Source organism: Cervus canadensis, chromosome 20 (genome assembly GCF_019320065.1).
Source record: "Cervus canadensis isolate Bull #8, Minnesota chromosome 20, ASM1932006v1, whole genome shotgun sequence".
NCBI lineage: Eukaryota > Metazoa > Chordata > Mammalia > Artiodactyla > Cervidae > Cervus > Cervus canadensis.
Window position 1 is genome coordinate 42,127,277 of NC_057405.1, and position 21,771 is coordinate 42,149,047.

The window sequence follows — 21,771 nt, forward strand, 5'->3', positions numbered from 1 at the left end:
CTACAAATATTTTCCATGTTTCCTGGAATGATGCCATAGTTAAAATGTAATTGCAGAGACTGAGCTTCAGTGGAAAAGTGCTATTCTAAATTTTCTGAATATTTTTCTTAGATATTTTCCCAACATATTTTATAGCCTTGACTAACTTCTTTAATACATGGACTTGTGGGCTTAAAGTTTTAGGATTAATAAGCTGTTATTTTATTAGATAACTACAGCGGTTCAGCAGTGTGTTCAATACTTTGAGTTGTGTGAAACCATGAAAGGTGATGAAGTTTTGGGACATTCAAAGTCTTGTGGTAAGTATTATATTTTGTTACATTTTAAAAAATGGTAAATTTTATTAATAAATAGCTTTGTAATTTATTTTTTAATATCATGATAAATTAGATTGCTTTTGCTAATACAAGATACTTTCCCCAGATTTAAGATACAGCATAATATGACCTTTTGTAGCAGATCTGCATTTGAAGTTAACATAGTGATTCTTACAGTCTGCAGTTTTTTAGTTCATAACATGGTGTATGTCCTCGTGAGTTACACTACGGTAATACACTAGAGGAAGAAAGAATGAAAGTATATCAGGTGCATTTTATTGGGAGGAAAATTTCTATGGAATACTGTTTTATTATTGAGCACGTTGCCCCATTTTTTGATTCTGCTCTGCTTATTCTCAGTCTGAGCTAAAATATTCTAGATGTTTCATAGTCTGGCCCTTATATATCTATCTAATCTCATATCTAGTTATTGATAGAAGTGAATCTTCTCTTAGAAGGCATACCAGTGCCTACACTTTGGTTATTCCTACTCCTGCTGCCACAATCCATAATCCCTACCCTGATAACAATCTTATTGTGAAAGAGTAAGCTTTGAGTTTTTCAAGAAGGCTTCTTTGCCTTGGGTGAATTTTTATTGTTCTTGCTGACTTCATACAGCTTTGCATGTGAATTTGATATCTTTTATCATTCTATGTCACTTTTTTAGGGAAATATTAGGTTCTTTGAGAATATGAAGGTATCTTATAATTTCCTTTATCCCTGAATAAATTCTTTACTGAATAAAAATGGCCAAAGACCAGTTATTAACAGGTTTCAAAATATAAGTGTTTTGTAGTAAAGGAGAAAGTACAGAAAGAAGCCAGAACTTTGAGAGAAGACAAAGATATATAAGTTTATATGCATATGAGAGTAAAAGTGTTAGTCACTCAGTCATGTCTGACACTTTGCGGCCACATGGACTGTAGCCCACCAGGCTCCTCTGTCCATGGAATTCTCCAGGCAAGAATACTGGAGTGGGTATCCATTCCCTTCTCTAGGAGATATTACCAACCCAGGGATCGAACCCAGGTCTCCTGCATTGCAGGCATATTCTTTAATGTCTGAGCCGCCAGTGAAGCCTGTGTGTGTGTGTGTGTGTGTGTGTGTGTGTGTGTGTGTGTGTGTATAATCTGTAAATTCATATATTTTTCTAATTAATATTAAAATGTTGTATCTAGCTCTTTTTTCCCTACCACTCTCCCAGCCCTTCATTGCCTTGGTTTTTTCCCTATCTGGTGAAGACTTCAGGGTGCTTCACTGCATTCTTTTGACATTTCTTTCAAAATTTTTGCTTTCTTTTCTTTCAGAGTTTCCTGCCTACAGTTCCTCTACTCTAGGTCACCTCTGGTCTTCAGAAAATTAAGCAGAGGCTCTAGGTCACCTGTGGTCCTCAGGAAATTGAGCAGAGACGCTAGATCATCTCTGGTCCTCAGGAAATTGAGCAGAGACTCTAGATCACCTCTGGTCCTCAGGAAATTGAGCAGAGACTCTAGGTCACCTCTGGTCCTCAGGAAATTGAGCAGAGACTCTAGGTCACCTCCAGTCCTCAGGAAAATTGAGCAGAGACTCTAGGTCACCTCCGGTCCTCAGGAAAATTGAGCAGAGAGTGTTGTAACATTAAACTGATAGTGCACTGATGTATTTCTCTAGATTCAGCAGCTCTTTGTGTTGCTTTGGAATCATTTTAGATATTCTTTCTTCAGTGTTCAGTGAATTTCATCAAACTCCACTGAATTGCCCCTGCCCACTTTTTTCTAAGAGGAAATCTTGCATCCTATCTCACTGGGAAAAGTGGAAGTTTTTAGATATGAAATTCCTAGTTGTCCTGCATTTATGCATGCAGATACATATTTATGTGTACCAATGTTCCCTTTCTCCCAGTTAGAATGAAGAGGTAATCCTTCTGTTCCAGATTGAACTACTTGTCTGCTCTTGATTCTGTCCCCATCTGGTGTTTTGTTTTGTTTTTTTAAGAACCATTGCTTCATTTGTTGTTGTTGTCTTCCTTTCTATTGGTACCTTTCCTTGCATTCTCTAAACCTGCTCATATTTTTCATATAAAAAACTGAGCAATTTCATATGTACCTTACTTCTCTTTGCTTTTCTTAAAACTATTGAATGTATACCCAGGCCCCATTTCTTTATCTCCTGTTCACTTCTCAACCATGGAAATGAGACTTTTATTTCTGCTACTCCATGGTCTTCCCATTAACTTTCTCTTCTTTCTTGCCCTCAGTTTACAGCATTTGCCTCTCTTGACTCTTTCCCTCATCTTCCTGGTACCATTCATTCTCATCTAACACATTTGTCTTAGTCACTTGAAAGGCTCTTTTTATGTCTGTACTTTAAAAAATTTTGATCTTTGCTTTTTTTCAGCTTAGTCTACCTGTTATCTCTTAAGGGAGCCCGTCCACTCTCATGGTTTCAAATATTAGATATTTTTATATGTAAATGATCACTCTGAATTAAGTCTGTATTCCTTTCCTGAGTCCCAGACCCATGTACTCATACTTAGTATTCTATTTGGAAGATCCTTGGGAATGTCAATATTAAAATATCAAGGACTGAAATCATTATTATCTTTCTAAACATTTTTTCTTCAGAATTAAAAAGAAGAATTTACTATGTACTCAGGAACTTGAGAATTTTTTTAAATCTTTTCATGGTCTGCATGTAATTCTAGCTAAGGCACATTGATTTATTTCCTTGAACATTTACTTTTGTCTCATCTTCTTCATTCTTTTTTCTAATGGATGCTTTTGCTCATGATTTTCCTAATGAGTGTTGCTTTAAGCCTTGACCTTCTTCCATTCACCTTTCCATGTTGCCGTCAGTCAGTTTTCCACAAGCATATTTGATTACTTTTCTGCTTGAAACCCTTTAATGTCATCCCGGTTGCCTCTATAATAAAGCCCATCCTCTTTCTGCAGCTCAGTCCTGATACGTTGCTGCTGTCCTCTGGCCATTTGTTTCTCCCACTTATCCTCCCGGTGCTCTGTTCACATCAGGCTGTTTGCCATTAGAAGCCTGATTTTTCACTCTTCTTGGTTTTTGACACCAGCAAATAGTTCAAGGTCTTATGTAAAACAGGTACTCAGTAGATCTTGAATGTATGGATGAATGAGTGAATAAATGATATATGTTAGAAGGTGCCTTTATTTTAGCAATTCTAGTTTCATCTGCAAACATGATTATAAGTATGATTGTGTTACTGGCCTTTAATTGGTGGAATTATGCAGTAATAATGTTTTATATTGAGTTCCTTCCTTCCTTAATTCAAAGTCTCTTTATAATGACAGATAACTAACAATCTTATGGTATTTGTTTTAGAATGGTCACTGTATGCCCATTATACTTTTCTGAGGTTTGATCAATTTTATAATGAATGCTTTTCTTCAGATTTAAGTGTATTAAAGTATCTTGGGAAACAGTAAAGGATTTTGAAAGAAATTTATACCAAGTGTCTTCATTATAGACTACAACCTTGTTTAATGTTCAGAGAGAAATAAAAACAGGTACTATGAAATATAATAGCATTAAAACAAATGTAATTGTTTTTCTTTCAAGGGATTAAGCAGAAAACTTTCTACTACTCAGGAAAAGAATTACAATACATTTATTTCATTCACTCACTGAGCCTTTTGGGAAGATTGCTGATCTATACCCAAGGCCGAAAGCTATTTCCTATAAAGTTGAAGACTAGAAAAGGTAAGTGCAATTAGGAGATATTAATATGTTCAGATATGATAAAATTTGTGCTATGATTTTTTTAAAGTTTAGAGATTTGGCTTGGTCTCTCCTAGGATACTGAGCAAGATACCTTTCAGTCTGCTGACAGGCTTATGTAAAGTGTTGTTATTGTTTTTTTTTCCCCCCAGTATGTACTTCTTCCTACTTGTGTAATTCTGTTTCCCCTGTCTTGAATGTTTTCCTTATTTTTTTTCTCTGCTTTTTAAAATCCTAAATATATTGGATGATTCAAGTCTGGATTCAGAACTAGAAGTCCTTGTTCTGATTCGGCTAAAAACTAGCTGTGATCTTTAGGCAACTATGTCTGATTTATTCTTCTGGATATAATCTTGTATTATAGACCCTTTTTTCCTAATTGTCCCATAGTCTCTATGAAAACTCAGATTAGGAGGATGGATGATTAGTTAAAAATTTTCTAACTTGTAAACATATGCTAGAAAATGACTTTCTTTTTCTTCCTTTTTGAAGATTCAGTATCCCTTACAGATCTTCTGGTTCTGTTTACCCAACTTATCTATCATTCACCAACTTGTCCAAAGATGACATCACCTGGTCATTTAGGTAATCTGCTTCTATTATAAATAGAGAAATAGAAACCATGGAAAAATATTTTATTTTCTGGATGTGTTGACAGACCTCATTTGGTAAAGAGATTTCATTGAGATAGCATTATTCATAATGAATTACATTGGTCCTGTCAAGTATTTGCTTAGTGAATTTATGGAGTATGGAATATTAGAGTATAAATTAAGAACTTTAGTATTTTTATGTTGTATATTACCAGGAAAACCATACATTACTAACTTTTGGTTCCTTAATTTCTTCATGTAAAACACTGTTTTGTTCAGTATATTAGGAGGCAAATATCTGCAAATGTTAATTTATGAAACTAAAAATACCACATTAATTTTGGGACTGTTCTCTATATTTATTTATATCTGCGTCTTCCTGAATATATATATTTTTAAAAGTCTTAAAAATGTTCATTTATTTCATTGGTTTTATGCTAACACAAGAAATATGCTAGTTTCCATTACAGTTTCTCCTCTGCTTTCTTTTTGGCTGTGTTTTGTATTTTTTAATGATTCTAGTTTTCTCCCAGGCTTGACACCTGAATATACTTTCTTCTTTTTTTAAGAAAAAGAAGAAAAGTGAATGCAATAAGAAAGGTGTTTGCCAGGAGGGGAGAAGTTGTGAATTTGCTTCAAACCACTTCCTCACTATCAAGCAGAGCTTTAATGTCAAAACAGCAAATGATCTAATGATGTCTTCTGGTGTTTATAATGTCATTTACTTTCATTAAATTGAAGATACATTAAGCAAATATTCTCAAGTTTCAGGTCATAATTTGGTAATAAATCATCCTCTGAGCATTGAAATTTATGGTTTTTAAACTCTTTAATTAACCTTGATGAGCTTTTTGAAACAGCAATAGCTAACACAGAAACAAAAGATGTAAATAATGTCTTATTAAATTTTCAAAAAATACTTCTTCTTTATCAGAGAATTACTCTCCTGCAAGTATGGCAACTGAGGTTCTGTGTATACTCTGTGATCAGAAAGAATGTGCAATTGAATGCTTATATAACAACACTGTGATTGAGGCTCTTCTTCAGCCTATTCATAACTTAATGAAAGGAACTAAGGTTGGTAATAAAGAGTCTCTTAATTGGGTATTAGTGAATATTCAGTGGGACTTCTAAATTTGATCATTTGAAGTATTATACCATTTTCCATATAAATGTATTTTAAATCTTACTTCATACAGTTAGTTGATTTTAGTTATGACAGTGTCAGGGAAAAGTCCATATAACATCTTAATCTTTTTTTCTGGTCAAACTTAGATATGACTGTAAGGACTGAAGTTATCTATTAAGATATTTGTTTTATAAATCTTTTAAGTCTTATGAATACTTTGTTGTTTGTTTTAATGAAAACTGTATAGCCTTTGGAAATATTTTCCTGGAGTCAGCTTTTTAAAATATGAAGAACAAGTATTATTTTAGATAAACTTATAAGCATCCCAGTTCTGAACATATGTATGTCTCTGCAGTTTGTGCAATATATTACCTTACATTATATACTGTATCCATCACACCTGAGGCTGAAAGAAACTGCTTAATGTCAGACATTAAAAGGTGGAAGAGTTGATACCATTACCACTAATGCAGTCTGTCTAATATATCTCTCCACTCCTGTGACTAAATTTCTGGGAAATGACTTAAAGCCTTAGCAATAGACTAAAGGTTTTCGATTTTCCGGGTCTGCATTTTGTAGTGTTTTTATTGATTTCTTCTCCCTTTGCCCCCCTCTCAGTGGGATGGGCAACTGTTCACCCACTCACATATTCATCATTTATTGCTCATTCAGAAAGCATTAAACATTTTTGTGAATGTGGTACAAAGTATGGAATTCTGGGAAAGTAAGTGGTTATAATGAAAATATTTTGATCTTAGTCAGCCTCAGGAAAACAGAATGATCAGAGAAGAAATAAATAGATCATAATATACAACTTAATATTATAGAATGCCATAACATAAATTTCAAAATGTAAACCACATACCAGAGCTAAGAAACATACTCCTGGATCTTGAACCATAGCTATTACTTCTTAGCTTTCATCTATCTATCTTTAACTTTCTGTTTTATTTTGGCATCTTTCTTTTACCTGTAAATGTGTTGGGATGGGGGAAACTCTTGATTACACAGTGCACAATTTTAACTACCAGCTTATATCTGGTCTTTTTAACAATAAGCTTTTAATTATGGCAGGTTACCTTTCTTGTCTTGGCTCCTTCTCTTCCCATTGGTTCTCAACTCATTGTATTATAATTGCCTGCATCATATCACTGATGAAGCTTTGATTGCAGTTGCCTGTAATTTTAAAACATGTAACTTTTCAGATTTGATCTTTAACATAGTAGATCACTTCTGAAATTATGTTTTCTTAGCTTTCCTACAATCTTTCTGTTTTTTTCTGTCCCTTTCTAAACATTCTTTGTTACCTCTGTGGTTTCCTTTCCAAGTCCCTGCTGTCTTCAGTGATTTAGGACCTGGTTCACTTTCCTTTCTCTTAGTGTGCTTTTCCTGGATGATTAGATCTCTTCAGCTCCAGACTTCTTTAGCTACCGACTAACTTCAGGTGCCTGCTGAACACCTTTTTTTGTTATTTATTCCATGAGCCAAACTCAGCATTTTCAAAACAGTATTTTTTTTCTGCCCTTGCTCTGTTCTGTAAATGGGAACTCCTTCATTCTCTACATTCAATTTGTATTTAAGGCCTATAGATTTTTTTCCCCCTGCATATGGCTAAAATCCAGGTATTTCTCTTAATCCCCGCTGTCTTTGCTTTTGTTTGTGTGTGCGCATGCATACTCAGTCAATTCCTACTCTTTGTGACCCCAGGGACGGTTGCCCACCGGCCAGACTCCTCTGTGCATGGGATTTTCCCAGGGAGATAATGGGAGTGGGTTGCCATTTCCTCCTCTGTGGGATTTTCCCAACCCAGAGATCAAATGCGCATCTCCAGAATCTCCTGTATTGCAGGCGGATTCTGTACTGCTGAGCCACAAGTGTAGGTATTAACTTTTGTTTAAGCCCTGATAATTTCTTGCTTGGAATATACACATTTTTTCTTGTTCAGTTTTTCCACTTTCCAGCCTATTCCTATTTTGCCACTAAGGCTACTTGATGCTTGCTGGATAAACTTCAGACTTTTCAACTAGACATTTATATTGAGTGTTCCATTTTATATTGTACCTGTTTCTTTCCTGTATATTCCAGTTATAAGAGATCATTTGCATTTTCTAAGTCAGGTTATAGTATTTCCCTATGTTCAAACACTTTTTCCTTGCCATGGAAAGTCTTTAACTTGGTCTGTTTGTTCTTCAGACCACAGTTAATTGTATCTTGAAATTTTCTCTCAGTTCTCCCTGACAGATTTAGGTGTTTGTCTATATTCTCATATTATGTACTTCTGTAATTATACCTAAGTTGCAGTGATTCTTGAGAGTAAAAAACAACTGTCTGGCACATAATAGACATTCATTATCTCACTTAAGACATTGAACACTACCCACTGAGCCACCGCTGCATCACTGGCTCTGTGCTGGGTAGTTGAAATGTAGAAGTGAATAAGACATGGTCATTGCTTCTTAAGGAACCTGCTCTAATAGGAAAGACAGAATATTAAACAAATAAAATATTGAAAATGAGGAAAAAGAAAGTTTATGAATGAAGGAAAGTAGAGAAGTTCTTTTAAGAAAGATATTTAGTGTGAAAGTAACAAATTAAACCTTAGATCATCATGAACTAGAACATCTAGATCATCTAGACCCCGCATTAGTTGAACTAACCTACTGAATTTTTTAGAATGTATTGGTTGCAATGTGTTTTTTGTTCAGTCACTAAGTCATGTCCGACTCTTTGCAACCCCATGGCTACAGCATGCCAGGCTCCTCTGTCCTCCACTCTCCCAGAGTTTGCTCAAATTCATGTCCACTGAGTCAGTGATGCCATCCAGCCATCTCATCCTCTGTCACCCCTTTCTCCTTTTGCCTTCAGTTTTTTCCCAGCATCAGTGTCTTTTCCAGTGAGTAGGCTCTTTACTATCAGGTGGCCAACATATTGGAGCTTCAGCTTCAGATCAGTCCTTCAAATGAATATTCAGGGTTGATTTCCTTTAGGATTGACTGGTTTGATCTCCTTTGCTGTCCAAGGGAGTCTCAAGAGTCTTCTCTAGAATTACAGTTCAAAAGCATCAATTCTGTGGCATTCAGCCTGTGATCCAACTCTCTCATCCGTACATGACTACTGGAAAATCATAGCTTTGACTATACGGACCTTTGTTGGCAAAGTGACATCTCTGCTTATTAATACACTGTCTAGATTTGTCATAGTTTTCCTTTGAAGGAGCAAGCATCTTTTAATTTCATGACTGCAGTCACTGTATAGATATATTCAAAATTATCGTAGAGAGTAGGTGCATTGCATCCATGTAGGTACAGGTGCATAAGTAGGTCCCAGAAAGAATAGAAACTTTAGTAGAATTAGACTTCTAGATAGGCTCTAGCACTGACACGACTCTCTAGCTTTTAGTATTTCCTTTGTACTAATTTGCTATATACTGGTAAAACTAGTTTTACTGTTTTTAACAATAAAAAATGGGGAAATATGATCAGTTCCACTTACGTTTTCTCATTAGTTGACATCATTAGCTATTGGCCAACTCATGAATTGATAGTCCTTGGTCACACCTACAACTAACTCATGACCCAATCAGTTACAGGAAAAGATGATGTCCCTTAGAAAAGATGGTAGTATGTTATATAGCATGTACAATGAAATTAGATCAGATATAGCCCAGTGAGTGAGAAGTAAAGGGCAAAGAAAAAGAGCTACTGCATTTGTCATCTAGAATTATATGCATGTAAAACTGTAATAGCAGCAATTGTTTCAGCTGTCTTAATAAACAGTAATAGCTTTGGGTAAAAAGTATGTATGTTTTTGCCTTATCAACTGTGCTAGTATGAGAATATAATCTAATGATGCATTTAATTCAGACATATTTCACAGCCTAACAATCATTAACTTTCTCTTTTGTTGTGATAATATAACTTTATTAGATTACAGTACCATCCTTGAATGTTAGTCTGTGATATGTTAGCATGTCATAAAATTATATGATATCTTTAACATACAGGCTGCTCCAAATTGCTCTGAAACAGCTTTAATTCATATAGCTCATATTTTGGCAAGAATTGCATCTGTGGAAGAAGGACTTACCCTACTACTTTATGGAGAAAATATGAACTCTTCTGAAGAAAAAAGGTATGTTTCTGTTTTGAATAATTTTTGGAATTTTTTAGTATGTTTTCTCAAAACTGATTTAAAGTTTCCAAAAATCTTGTCATATATTAATGAAAATTGCGATAATTATTCTAGATAGTTATCTAGTTAGGTTTCTTGATCAACTAGTAACATATTAGATCATCAGAAATTTGAAGGAATAGCCAGGATTATGAATTCTACAGGCAGAGTAGGTCTTGATATCTGTAACTTCAAAAGAAAACTAGAATGGTTCACGCTGCATAGGATTGTTTTTGCTCCCTTGGACTGTATTCTTGGAACTTCTAAAGCCACAAATGACTGATTTTAAGTTAAACCATACAAAGGAAAGCTAACTACTTCCCCATCTTCCTTCTCTAACCCTTATTCAGTTCTATCACCTGGGTCAGCCAGTGGTAACATTATGGTCATGCTGCTAGACTTTCTCTGCACCTGGAATGATGCATCAAATATATATGTTCAGTCATAGGATGCTTTCTTTTCAAAAATGGTATATACGTTACTTTTTTGGGGGGTTTTGTATGGAACCATAACCTCTTCCTAGGTGAATATAGAATGAAACATTTTTAAAAGCTCTATAATACATTTTTGTATGACTTTACCATAATTTATTCAAATTTCTCTACATTATTGGATATTAGGTTGTGTCCATGATTTTGCCTCCACAAATAACACCACAATGAGTGTCCTTTTATTCTATTGGTATGGTAGATTACATTAATTGATTTTTTTTGAATATTGAACCACCTTGCATACCTAGAATATTTCTTTTTATATATTGTTAGATATGATTTACTAATATTTAAGGATTTTTGTCTGCATTTATGAGAGAGATTAGTCTGGTTTTCGGGATTCTTGTCTAGCCTTACTGTAACACTGGTCTCATAATTTAGGAAATATTCTACTTCTAGCTTTTGGAAGAGATTTGGCATAATTTGTTAAATGTTTGATAGAATTCACCAGTGTACCTATTTGGGCAAAGTGTTTTCTATTTAGGAAGTTTATTATTTATTCTATTTCTTTAATAGGTAGGCATATTCAGATTTGTTTGTGTTTTGGCAGGTTGTGTCTTTCGAGGAACTGGTCCACTTATCTAAGTTTTCTAATTTGTGGGCATAGACTTTTTATTGATATATTTGTTTTTTTACAGTATCCCTTTATTGATATATTTGTTTTTTTACAGTATTCCTTTATTACCTATTTAAAATCAATGGGATTAGTAGAGATAGCCTCTCATATTATTAATTTATGTCTTTTTTCCTCTCCTAACCTCGTTAGTCTTTTCACTTTTACTGATCTTTGAAAAGACTAGCTTTCCACCCCCAACTCATTTCCTGTTTTAATTTCATTGATTTCTGTTCTAATTTTTATATTCTGCTTTGTTTTGGATTTAATTTCATTTTCTATGGTGAAAGTTTAGATTATTGAATTTTAGAGCATCTTTCTACTATATGCATTCAGTTCTGTAAACTTCCCCTTCTAAGCACTGCTTTTGCTACATCCAACAAATGAGTTGTGTTTTCATTTTCATTAGTTCAAGATATTTTTAGACTTATCTGGAGACTTCTTTGACCTATGAGCTATAGTTCTGAGAGCATATTTTGTATGATTGATATTTTTAGTTTGTTAAAATGTGTTTTATGGCCCAGAATGTGATCTCTCTTAGTGAATGTTCTGTATGAGCTTAAGGAAAATGTATATCCTGCTACTGGAAGTATTCTGTAGGTACCAATTATATGCTGTTGGTAGTTTGTGGTGTTCAGTTCAGCTATGTGTTCATGCTGGATCTGTCAATGACTGACAGAAAAGTGCTGAAATTTCAGACTGGATCAGTGAATTCATCTTTTTCTCCTTGCAATTCTGTTAATTTTTCCTTAATGTATTTTGACACTGTCAGGTACACATTAAGGATTGTTACATCTTTTTGCAAAATTGACCCCCTTTATTATGTAATATGCCGTTTGGGTAATTTTCCTTGCTGTGATGTCTGAAATTAATATAGCTAATTGAGATTTCTCTTGATCATCAGCATGATGTCTTTATCCTTTTACTTTTAATCTGTCTTTATCATTATATTTAATAGGCTTCTATAGATACCACATAACTGGATCTTGTTTTTTTAATCTACTCTGATAGTCTTTCTTTTAATTGATCCTTGTCATTTAGAGTGATGTATGATATGATTGGATTAATGTTTACCATATTTGTTACTGTTTTCTATTTTGCCTTTGTTCTTCCTTTTTTTGTGTGTTCCAAATTTTTCCTGCCATCTGTTATTATTTTTTTCCATCATGTGTTTTAATATGTTTATATCTGGGAACATATTGTCTTGCTGATAATAGTCACACAGGATCAAAGTCTCTGCATGAGGTTGGGGGGGTTGGTAACCATTTAATCCTCACAGTGACTAAGGAAGAGGCCTCTATGTTTATCTCTATTATATAGATGGAAACATTGAGGCTTGGATTTCTATAACTGTGATTCAGTATTAATAGAAGAGAAGCATAATTCTTGTTTCTAATTGTTTTAATTTTGACTATTCAATTTTTCTGGATCCTAAATTACTCATTTTTTCCTACATTCCTAAACTTTGTTACTTATCATACCTGTTTTTTTCCTCCTTGTCCTTGATGGCTACAAGAGCCTTCTGAAAATTTTGTTTACTGTTGCATTTTAATATTTCAGAAGGGAGTAGATGTGAATGTAATGTGTTCAGTCTGACATATTTTTTAACCTGGAAGCCTTTTCTTATCCATATGAATTCTTTTAAAATTAGGAAGACTAACTCTTTGCCATGAGTTCTAAGGTTCTTTTTATTGTTCATCACTTCCCTATTTTTTTCTTTTATATAGACATCATTTAATTGTATGTAGTTAATTTTCTCCCATTATTATCATTATGATTTCTAGGTTTCTTTTTTTTAGGCATCTCCCTTACATTGAAGTTAAACAGAAAAGACATAAAATGTTAGAATTTCTTCTGAATCCTCATTGTGCAGTGGTTTAGAGTTTCTAACTTTATTAGGGAAAGAATAGAAACATCCCAGGTGTTCAATCACAAGAGGCTAATAGATTGAATTATAATTATGCAAAGGAGTGCTTAGCAGTACTGAGAAGGGGATGCTGCTGCTGCTGCTACTAAGTTGCTTCAGTCGTGTCCAACTCTGTGCGACCCCACAGACGGCAGCCCACCAGGCTCCCCTGTCCCTGGAATTTTCCAGGCAAAAACACTGGAGTGGGTTGCCATTTCCTTCTCCAATGCATGAAACTGAAAAGTGAAAGTGAAGTCGCTCAGTTGTGTCCAACTCGTGGCGACCCCATGGGCTGCAGCCTACCAGGCTCCTCCATCCATGGGATTTTCCAGGCAAGCGTACTGGAGTGGGGTGCCATTGCCTTCTCCGGAAAAGGTTTTGAGAATTTTTTTTTATGTACGGCTATAGAGTTGTCATCAGGATATGTAAAGTGAAAAAACAAAACAGAAGAAAGTTTATAGAATATTACCTTTTATATAGTAGAAGGGAATATGAATAAATAAAATTATATTTGTATTATTTTCAAAAGGAAATGATAGAAGAGTAGTAATAGCTTTAGGGGAAAGAAAAGCAATAGTTTAGAGGAAAGGAAAAAAATATTGGATTAAGAGACATAGATATAAGATATCTGGGATTATTCCTTGATTGTACCTAGATTTGACTTTGGAATCATGAATATGTTTTATATACTAAATGTTAAAGTTAAAAAGTAGAATTAAAAAAAATGTAAAACAAATGGAGAAATAAGTGAGCTTTACTACCAAACAGTCAAGTTAGTGACATACCCATGCAGAGAAAGCAGTTCAATCAAATTAGGTCACTTGAAATGCATTGTTTTGGTATCATCTTTTAGTCCTACAGGTGCTCATCTAATTGCCCAGTTTTCGAAAAAACTTCTTGATGAAGATATTTCTATTTTTTCTGGATCAGAGATGTTTCCTGTGGTTAAAGGAGCTTTTACTTCTGTGTGTCGTCAAATATACAGTACATGTGAAGGCTTACAGGTGTTAATTCCTTATAGTTTGCATGAATCTATAGCAAAGGCTTGGAAGAAGGTAAGTATTTTCAATCTTTTTTCTCCCCTGAAAATCTTTATTTTGGATATGTTCAGTATTATAATATTATACTGCAGTTAAAATATTTTACTGAACTTCTTTAGCATCACAGTACTCCAAAGGACATAATGATTTCTAACTTGTCAAAAGATGACTTCAGTACATCCTGTCCCTGTAGGATAGAGCTCTACAACTTAACTGGCGCTGCAGTCTTGTCTTCTGGTTATTGTTGTTGTTCGGTTGCTCAGTTGTGTCTGACTCTTTGAGACCCCATAGACTGTAGCATGCCAAGCTTTCCTGTCTTTCACCATCTCCTGGAGTTTGTTCAAGTCATGTCCATTGAGTCAGTGATGTCATCCAACCATCTCATCCTCTGTCATCGCCTTCTCCTGCCTTCAGTCTTTCCCAGCATCATTGTCTTTTCTAATGATTCATCTCTTCTCATTAGAAGCATCAAGTGGCCAAAGTATTGGAGCTTCAGCTTCAGCATCTGTCCTTCCAGTGAATATTCAGGATTGATTTCCTTTCGGATTGACTGGTTTGATCTCCTTGCTGTCCAAGGGACTTTCAAGAGTCTTCTCCAACACCACAGTTCAAAAGCATCTATTCCTTGGCACTCTGCTTTCTTTATGGTCCAATTTCACATTCATTCTTGCCTACTGGAAAAACCATAGCTTTGAATAGACGGACCTTTGTTGGTAAAGTAATGTGTCTACTTTTTAATATGCTGTCTAGGATTGTCATAGCTTTTCTTCCAAGGAATAAGCATCTTTTAATTTCATAGCTGCAGTCACCATCTACAGTCATTTTGGAGCCCCCAAAAGTAAAAGTCTGTCACTGTTTCCATTGTTTCCCGTCTGTTTGTCATGAAGTGATGGGATCAGATGCCGTGATCTTCATTTTTTGAATGTTGAGTTTTAAGCCAGCTTTTTTCACTCTCCTCTTTCACTTTCATCAAGAGACTCTTTAGTTCCTCTTCAGTTTCTTCCATTAGAGTAGTGTCATCTGCATATTTGATGTTATTGATATTTCTCCTAGCAATTTTGATTCCAGCTTGTGCTTCATCAGCCTGGCATTTCTCATGATGTATTTTGCATATAAAGTAAATAAGCAGAGTGACAGCCTTAACATACTCCTGTCCGAATTTGGAAACAGTCCATTGTTCCATGTCCAGTTCTAACTGTTGCTTCTTGACCTGCATACAGGTTTCGCAGGAGGCAGATAAGGTGGTCGGGTATTCCCATCTCTTGAAGAATTTTCCACAGTTTGTTGTGATCCACACAGTCACAGGCTTTAGTGTAATCAATGAAGCAGAAGTAGATGTTTTTCTGGAATTCTCTTGCTTTTTTTATGATCCAACAGATGTTGGCAATTTTATCTCTGGTTCCTCTGCCTTTTCTTAATCCAGCTTGAACACCTGGAAGTTCTAGGTTCATGTACTGTTGCAGGCTGGCTTGGAGAATTTTGAGCATTACTTGCTAGAGTGTGAGATGAGTGCACTGTGCAGTAGTTTGAAGATTCTTTGGCATTGCCTTTCTTTGGGATTGCAATGAAAACTGACCTTTTCCAGTCCTGTGGCCACTGCTGAGTTTTCCAAATTTGCTGGCATATTGAGTGCAGCACTTCAGAGCATGATCTTTTAAGATTTGAAATAGCTCAGCTGGAATTCCTTTACCCCCAGTAGCTTTGTTCGTAGTGATGCTTCCTAAGGCCCACTTGACTTTGGACACCAGGATGTCTGGCTCTAGATGAGTGCTCATACCCTTGTGGTTATGTGGGTCATGAAGATCTTTTTGCATAGTTCCTCTGTGCATTCTTGCCACATCTTCTTAATATCTTCTGCTTCTGTCATGTCCATACCATTTCTGTCCTTTATTGTGCCCAACTTTGCATGAAATGTTCCCTTGTATCTCTAATTTTCTTGAAGAGATCTCTAGTCTTCCCATTCTATTTTTTCCTCTATTTCTTTGCATTGATCACTTGGGAAGCCTTTCTTATTTCTCCTTGCTCTTCTTTGTAACTCTGTATTCAGATAGATATATCTTTCCTTTTCTCGTTTGCCTTTCACTCCTCTTCTTTTTTCAGCCTCCTCAGACAACTGTTTGCCTTCTTATTTTTTTTTTTTTTTTTTGTGCACTTCTTTTTCTTGGATATGATTTTGATCACTGCCTCCTGTACAGTGTTAATGAACCTTATTCCATAGTTCTTCAGGCACTCTGTCAGATCTAATCCCTTAAGTCTATTTGCCAATTCTACTGTATAATCATAAGGGATTTGATTTAGGTCATACTTGAATGGTCTAGTGGTTTTCCGTACTTTACTTCAAGTTAAGTCTGGGTTTGGCAATAAGGAGTTCATGATCTGAGCCACAATAAGCTCCCGGTCTTGTTTTTGCTGACTGTATAGAGCTTTTCTGTCTTTGGACTACAAAGACTATAATCAATCAGTCTAGTTTTGGTATTGATTCTGGTGATGTTCATGTGTAGAGTCCTCTCTTCTGTGGTTGGAAGCATTGTTTGCTATGACCAGTGCATTGTCTTGGTAAAATTCTGTTAGCCTTTGCCTTGCTTTCATTTCTTCAGGTAAAAGGGACTTCAAATAGACTATCTCTATATAGATTTGGAGAAGGCAATAGCAACCCACTCCAGTACTCTTGCCTGGAAAATCCCATGGACAGGGAAGCCTGGTGGACTGCAGTCCATGGAATCGCAAAGAGTCGGACATGACTGCGCGGCTTTACTTTCACTTTTCACTTTCATGCATTGGAGAAGGAAATGGCAACCCACTCCAGTATTCTTGCCTGGAGAATCCCAGGGATGGGGGAGCCTGGTGGGCTGCCGCCTATGGGGTCAGACAGAGGCAGACACGACTTATCAGCATATAGATTTACTCTTTGTAAGTTATTTCTGGGCAGTTTTTACAGATAGCTGGGTTTTTGTTATGGACACTGGATATCATAATGGAGCAATATTCAAATATAGTGTATATCAATACCTTCCCCCTACATTATCTATGTGCCTTATTTGTGAATTACTTTACGTGATATTTAAGAATCAAATAATTTAAAATTTGCAAGTAATTTAATCTTTAATTACAGTAAAAATATAAAGATATAGCTTGACAGCTTATGAGTAATAGTATAAGTAAGAAAAATGTGTTATTTCTTATATTTTAGACAAGTCTGCTATCAGAAAGAATTCCTACTCCAGTAGAGGGTTCTGATTCTGTTTCTTTGGTTAGCCAGGAATCCCAGAACATGTAAGTATGATTGATTTACGCTCATCTGTTTTTTCACATTTGCTGAAATAATTTTAAAATGAGAAATGTATAGATACTGTGGCAAAAATCAAAGAAAAGTTCATCTAGGGGAAACTTTAGAGATCATATATACTTGTATTTTTTATAAGAGGAAAAACTAGCAGTATTTATTATATTTCAGCCTGTATTTACATTTGGAGATAGGAAATGTGACATGTTAGAGTGCTTTCAGAAAACTTGGAAAATTACCAAATACTAAAATTAGAAATTCAGTAGAACTTTTCAAATGGCCAATGAAGTCTGTTACATTTAAACTATAACTTCAAAATGTGTGGGAGTACCGTTTAATTAGATTTTGGCATTGGAGAATTCTTTAAATCATTATTTATACTAATTTTTAAAAAAAGTTTATTTATTTATTTTTGGCTGTGCTGGGTCTTTGTTGCCCTGTACAAAGACTAGTTGCTGTGATCAGGAGCTACTCTCTAGTTGCAGTGCGCAGGCTTCCCTTTCTGGTGACTTCTCTTGTTGTGGAGCACTGGCTTTAGGGCCCAGGGGCTCAGTAATTGTGTCCCATGGCCTTAGTTGCCCTGTTGCATGTGGGATCTTGCCAGAGCAGGGATGGAACCCTTGCATTGGCAGGCGGATTCTCAACCACTGGACCACCAGGGAAGTTCTATACTAATTTTTTAATTTAGATGTTTTCATATTTTTTTCCATAGTTATCAATCGGATATGGAGTCAGATTAATGGGAACTATATATACATATTTTCTTTTTTTTTCTTAGGGTCATGTATTCATGGAGTCTCTTTTTAATTGAGTATTGGCATAATCTGAAAAAATAATTAGAGTTTTAAGTGGTAGTCTAAAGAAATTGAAAAAAAAACATAAACATTTATCTTTAGATAGGCATTGTTTAACTAAAAAAAAAACCAGTCAAACAAACAAAATCTTTTGCATTTCCTTAATGGTGTAATGCTTAACAAATAGTTAATTTTCTAAATGTCAGCTATAATTTTTTTTCTGATATAGTTGTGAAACTTAAATCAGCTACTATTTTTTCTTTGCATGAAGGGGTGAGTAAAAATGTTGCTACAATTAATTTTTATGTCTGTTTTCTTTGATTTATGATTTATTGTCTTCATTCATGCATTCATTTTCTACTCATGTGTTTAGGTATTTATTGGACTGAGTGCTTTGCCAAGTTCTGTGGATGCCTACATACCTTAGAGAACTTATTATATAGTATAAAATACAAATAAGTAAATACAATATGGCAATATAGTATGCTAAATTTATGATACAAATCATAGAGGGTTCATACAGGCTAACTTGGGGAAATCTTTCCAGAAGAAGTTACAATTAAAGTAAGTTAAAATGAATATATGAATATTAATTGTCTAGAAGGGTAGAACATTATTTCCGGTGGAAGACATAGTGTGGTTAGTGGGCTGTAAGTGAGAGGGATCATGAAAGTGTTGTGAGTCCCTCAGTCATGTCTGACTCTTTGTGGTCCATAGACTGTAGCTCACCATGCTTTTCTGTGCGTAGAATTTTCAAGGCAAGGATACTGGAGTGGGTAGCCATTCCTTACTCCAGGGGATCTTCCTGACCCTGGGATCAAACCAGGTCTCCTGCATGGCAGACAGATTCTTTACATCCTGAGCCACCATAATCCATGCATTTAGCAGAAGATATTAAGAAAAGGTGGCAAGAATACACAGAAGAACTATACAGAAAAGGTCTTCCTGACCTAGATAACTGCAGTGGTGTGATCACTCACTTAGAGCCAGACATACTGGAATGCGAAATCCAATGGGTCTTAGGAAGCATCACTCCAAACAAAGCTAGTGAGGTAATGGAATTCCATTTGAGCTATTTCAAGTCCTAAAAGATGATGCTGTTAAAGTGCTGCACTCAGTATGCCAGCAAATTGGAAAACTCAGCAGTGGCCACAGGACTGGAAAAGGTCAGTTTTCATTCCAATCCCAAAGAAGGGCAGTGCCAAAGAATGTTCAAAATACTGCACAATTGCACTTATCTCACACAACAGCAAAGTAATGCTCAAAATTCTCCAAGCCAGTCTACAGCAGTACATGAACCGAGAACTTCCAGATGTTCAAGGTGGATTTAGAAAAGGCAGAGGAAGCAGAGATCAAATTGCCAACATCTGTTGGAACATTGAAAAAAAGCAAGAGAGTTCCAGAGAAACATCTACTTCTGCTTTATTGACTATTCCAAAGACTTTGACTGTGTGGATCACAGCAAACTGAAAACTTCAAGAGCTGGGAATACTAGACCACCTTACATGCCTCCTAAGAAAACTGTATGCAGGTCAAGAAGCAAAAGTTAGAACTGGACATGGAACAACAAATTGTTTCCAAATTGGGAAAGGAGTACGTCAAGGCTACATATTGTCACCCCGCTTATTTACCTTATGTGCAGAGTATATCATGTGAACTTCCAAGCTGGATGAAGCACAAGCTGGAATGAAGATTGCTGGGAGAAATATCAATAACCTCAGATATGCAGATGACACCACCCTTTTGGCAGAAAGTCAAGAGGAACTGAAGAGCCTCTTGATGAAAGTGAAAGAGGAGAGTGAAAAAACTGACTTAAAACTCAGCATTCAAAAAATGAAGATCATGACATCCAGTCCCATCACTTCATGGCAAATAGATGAAGAAACAATGGAAACAGTGACAGACTTTATTTTCTTGGGCTCCAAAATCAGTGCAGATGGTAACTGCAACCATGAAATTAAAAGATGCTTGCTCCATGGAAGAAAAGCTATGACCAACCTAGACAGCATCTTAAAAAGCAGAGACATTACTTTGCCAGCAAAGGTCCATCTAGTCAAACCTGTGTTTTTTCCAGTAGTCATGTATGGATGTAAGAGTTTGACTATAAAGGAAGCTGAGTGCCAAAGAATTGATGCTTTTGAACTGTGGTGTTGGAGAAGACTCTTGGAGAGTCCATTGGACTGCAAGGAGATCTAACTAGTCAATCCTGAAGGAAATCAATCCTGAATATTCATTGAAAGGACTTATACTGAAGCTGAAACTCTTAAACTTTGGCCACCTATGTGAAGAACGGACTCATTGGAAAAGACCCTGATGCTGGGAAAGATTGAAGGTGGGAGGAGAAGAGGATGGCGGAGGATGAGATGGTTGGATGGCATCACTGACTCAGTGGACATGCGTTTGAATAAACTCCGGGAGTTGGTGATGGACAGGGAGGCCTAGCGTGCTGCAGTCCATGGGGTCCCAAAGAGTCGGACATGACTGAGCAACTGAACTGAACTGAACTGAACTGAACCTTTCTGTCCCAATCAACTGTCATAGACTTTCCTCACCCTCAGAGGCAGAGCTTACAAAGATCAACCATAACTGCATAGTAGAACAGAGCAGACTGTGCTTCCTACAGGTACCTGGGTTGCAAAGAAGTGCTGAATTTGGGGCGAGGCATCGCCTAGCCTAGCATTCTTAGGTCCTCCTACAAGTCTCCTGAGTCCCTTCTTCAAGGGTAAGAGTGAGTGATTAGGTGAAGAAAGCAAGCAGTGTTAAACTGGGGAATGTGCTCCATGTGTAAACTTGATGCTGGAGGAAAAGAAGTTTCCTTCAATCTGATATTACTCTTAGAAACAAAGGTTTAATGGCTTTTGATAAAATAAAACTGTTTGCATTTTTGTCATCAAAATACCTCATGTAGTTGAGTATCTCTTGTATTATATGAAACGTTGATATGTGTTGGGATTATTTTTCCTTTGTAGTTTGGTAACACTTGAGTGTAGAACCAGTTTGGTCAGTTAACTAGACTAGCCTTTCTCTGTCATGTAGCTGGTGCTTGATACCTTGGTTGAATGGGTAAAAGAATGAATAACATTTCTCCTACCATCAAGCACTAGTTTCTAAATAATGACATAGACCATAACATTTACTCAGTCTTACTGAAGAAGGTAAAATGAAAAGTTGCTAAAATCTATATTTTTGAGCCAGTGACAGACTAATGTGAGGTAGTTTGATTTTATTTCCTCACAGCATATGTTGGAGATTTCCTCTCCATCCTTTCATTTATTGGTGCTTATAGTACTACAGAGAAGGTAGAAGCTACTGTGTAGTCATCATAGGTGATGTCTCTAAATCTGGACGTTGAAATGCAACCCCAAATAAGATTTCTCAAGGCTAGTTTGATATCAGTGATTGCAATGAATACAGACTATATGGGACTTACCTAGTGGCTCAGATGGTAAAGAATCTGCCTGCAGTGCAGAGTCATAGGTTCGATCCTGGGTTGGGAAGATCCCCTGGAGAAGAGAATGGCAACCCACTCCGGTATTCTTGCCTGGAAAATCCCATGAACAGAGGAGCCTGGCAGGCTACAGTCCATGGGGTCTCGAAGTGTCGGACATGGCTGAGGGAGTAACGCTTTCACTTTTCACTTTCACAGACTACTTAGGGACCATCCTTAGGGTGACTGTAGAGAAGAACGTAGTCACAGAAAAACCAAAGA

General features: G+C 36.0%; 1 protein-coding gene across 7 annotated transcripts in view; it reads left to right on the top strand.

The window, feature by feature from the left end:
• The window catches only part of TBC1D32 (TBC1 domain family member 32), a 176,702-nt gene that overhangs the window by 37,804 nt on the left and 117,127 nt on the right, over window positions 1-21,771 (top strand). For all 7 annotated transcript variants that reach the window (XM_043439071.1, XM_043439077.1, XM_043439072.1 and 4 more), the window contains 7 exons: window positions 209-299; window positions 3,885-4,025; window positions 4,536-4,628; window positions 5,571-5,713; window positions 9,769-9,896; window positions 13,799-14,000; window positions 17,176-17,258. In XM_043439071.1, the coding sequence (XP_043295006.1) occupies window positions 209-299; window positions 3,885-4,025; window positions 4,536-4,628; window positions 5,571-5,713; window positions 9,769-9,896; window positions 13,799-14,000; window positions 17,176-17,258 (881 nt within the window). The remainder of the gene's footprint in view (window positions 1-208; window positions 300-3,884; window positions 4,026-4,535; window positions 4,629-5,570; window positions 5,714-9,768; window positions 9,897-13,798; window positions 14,001-17,175; window positions 17,259-21,771) is intronic.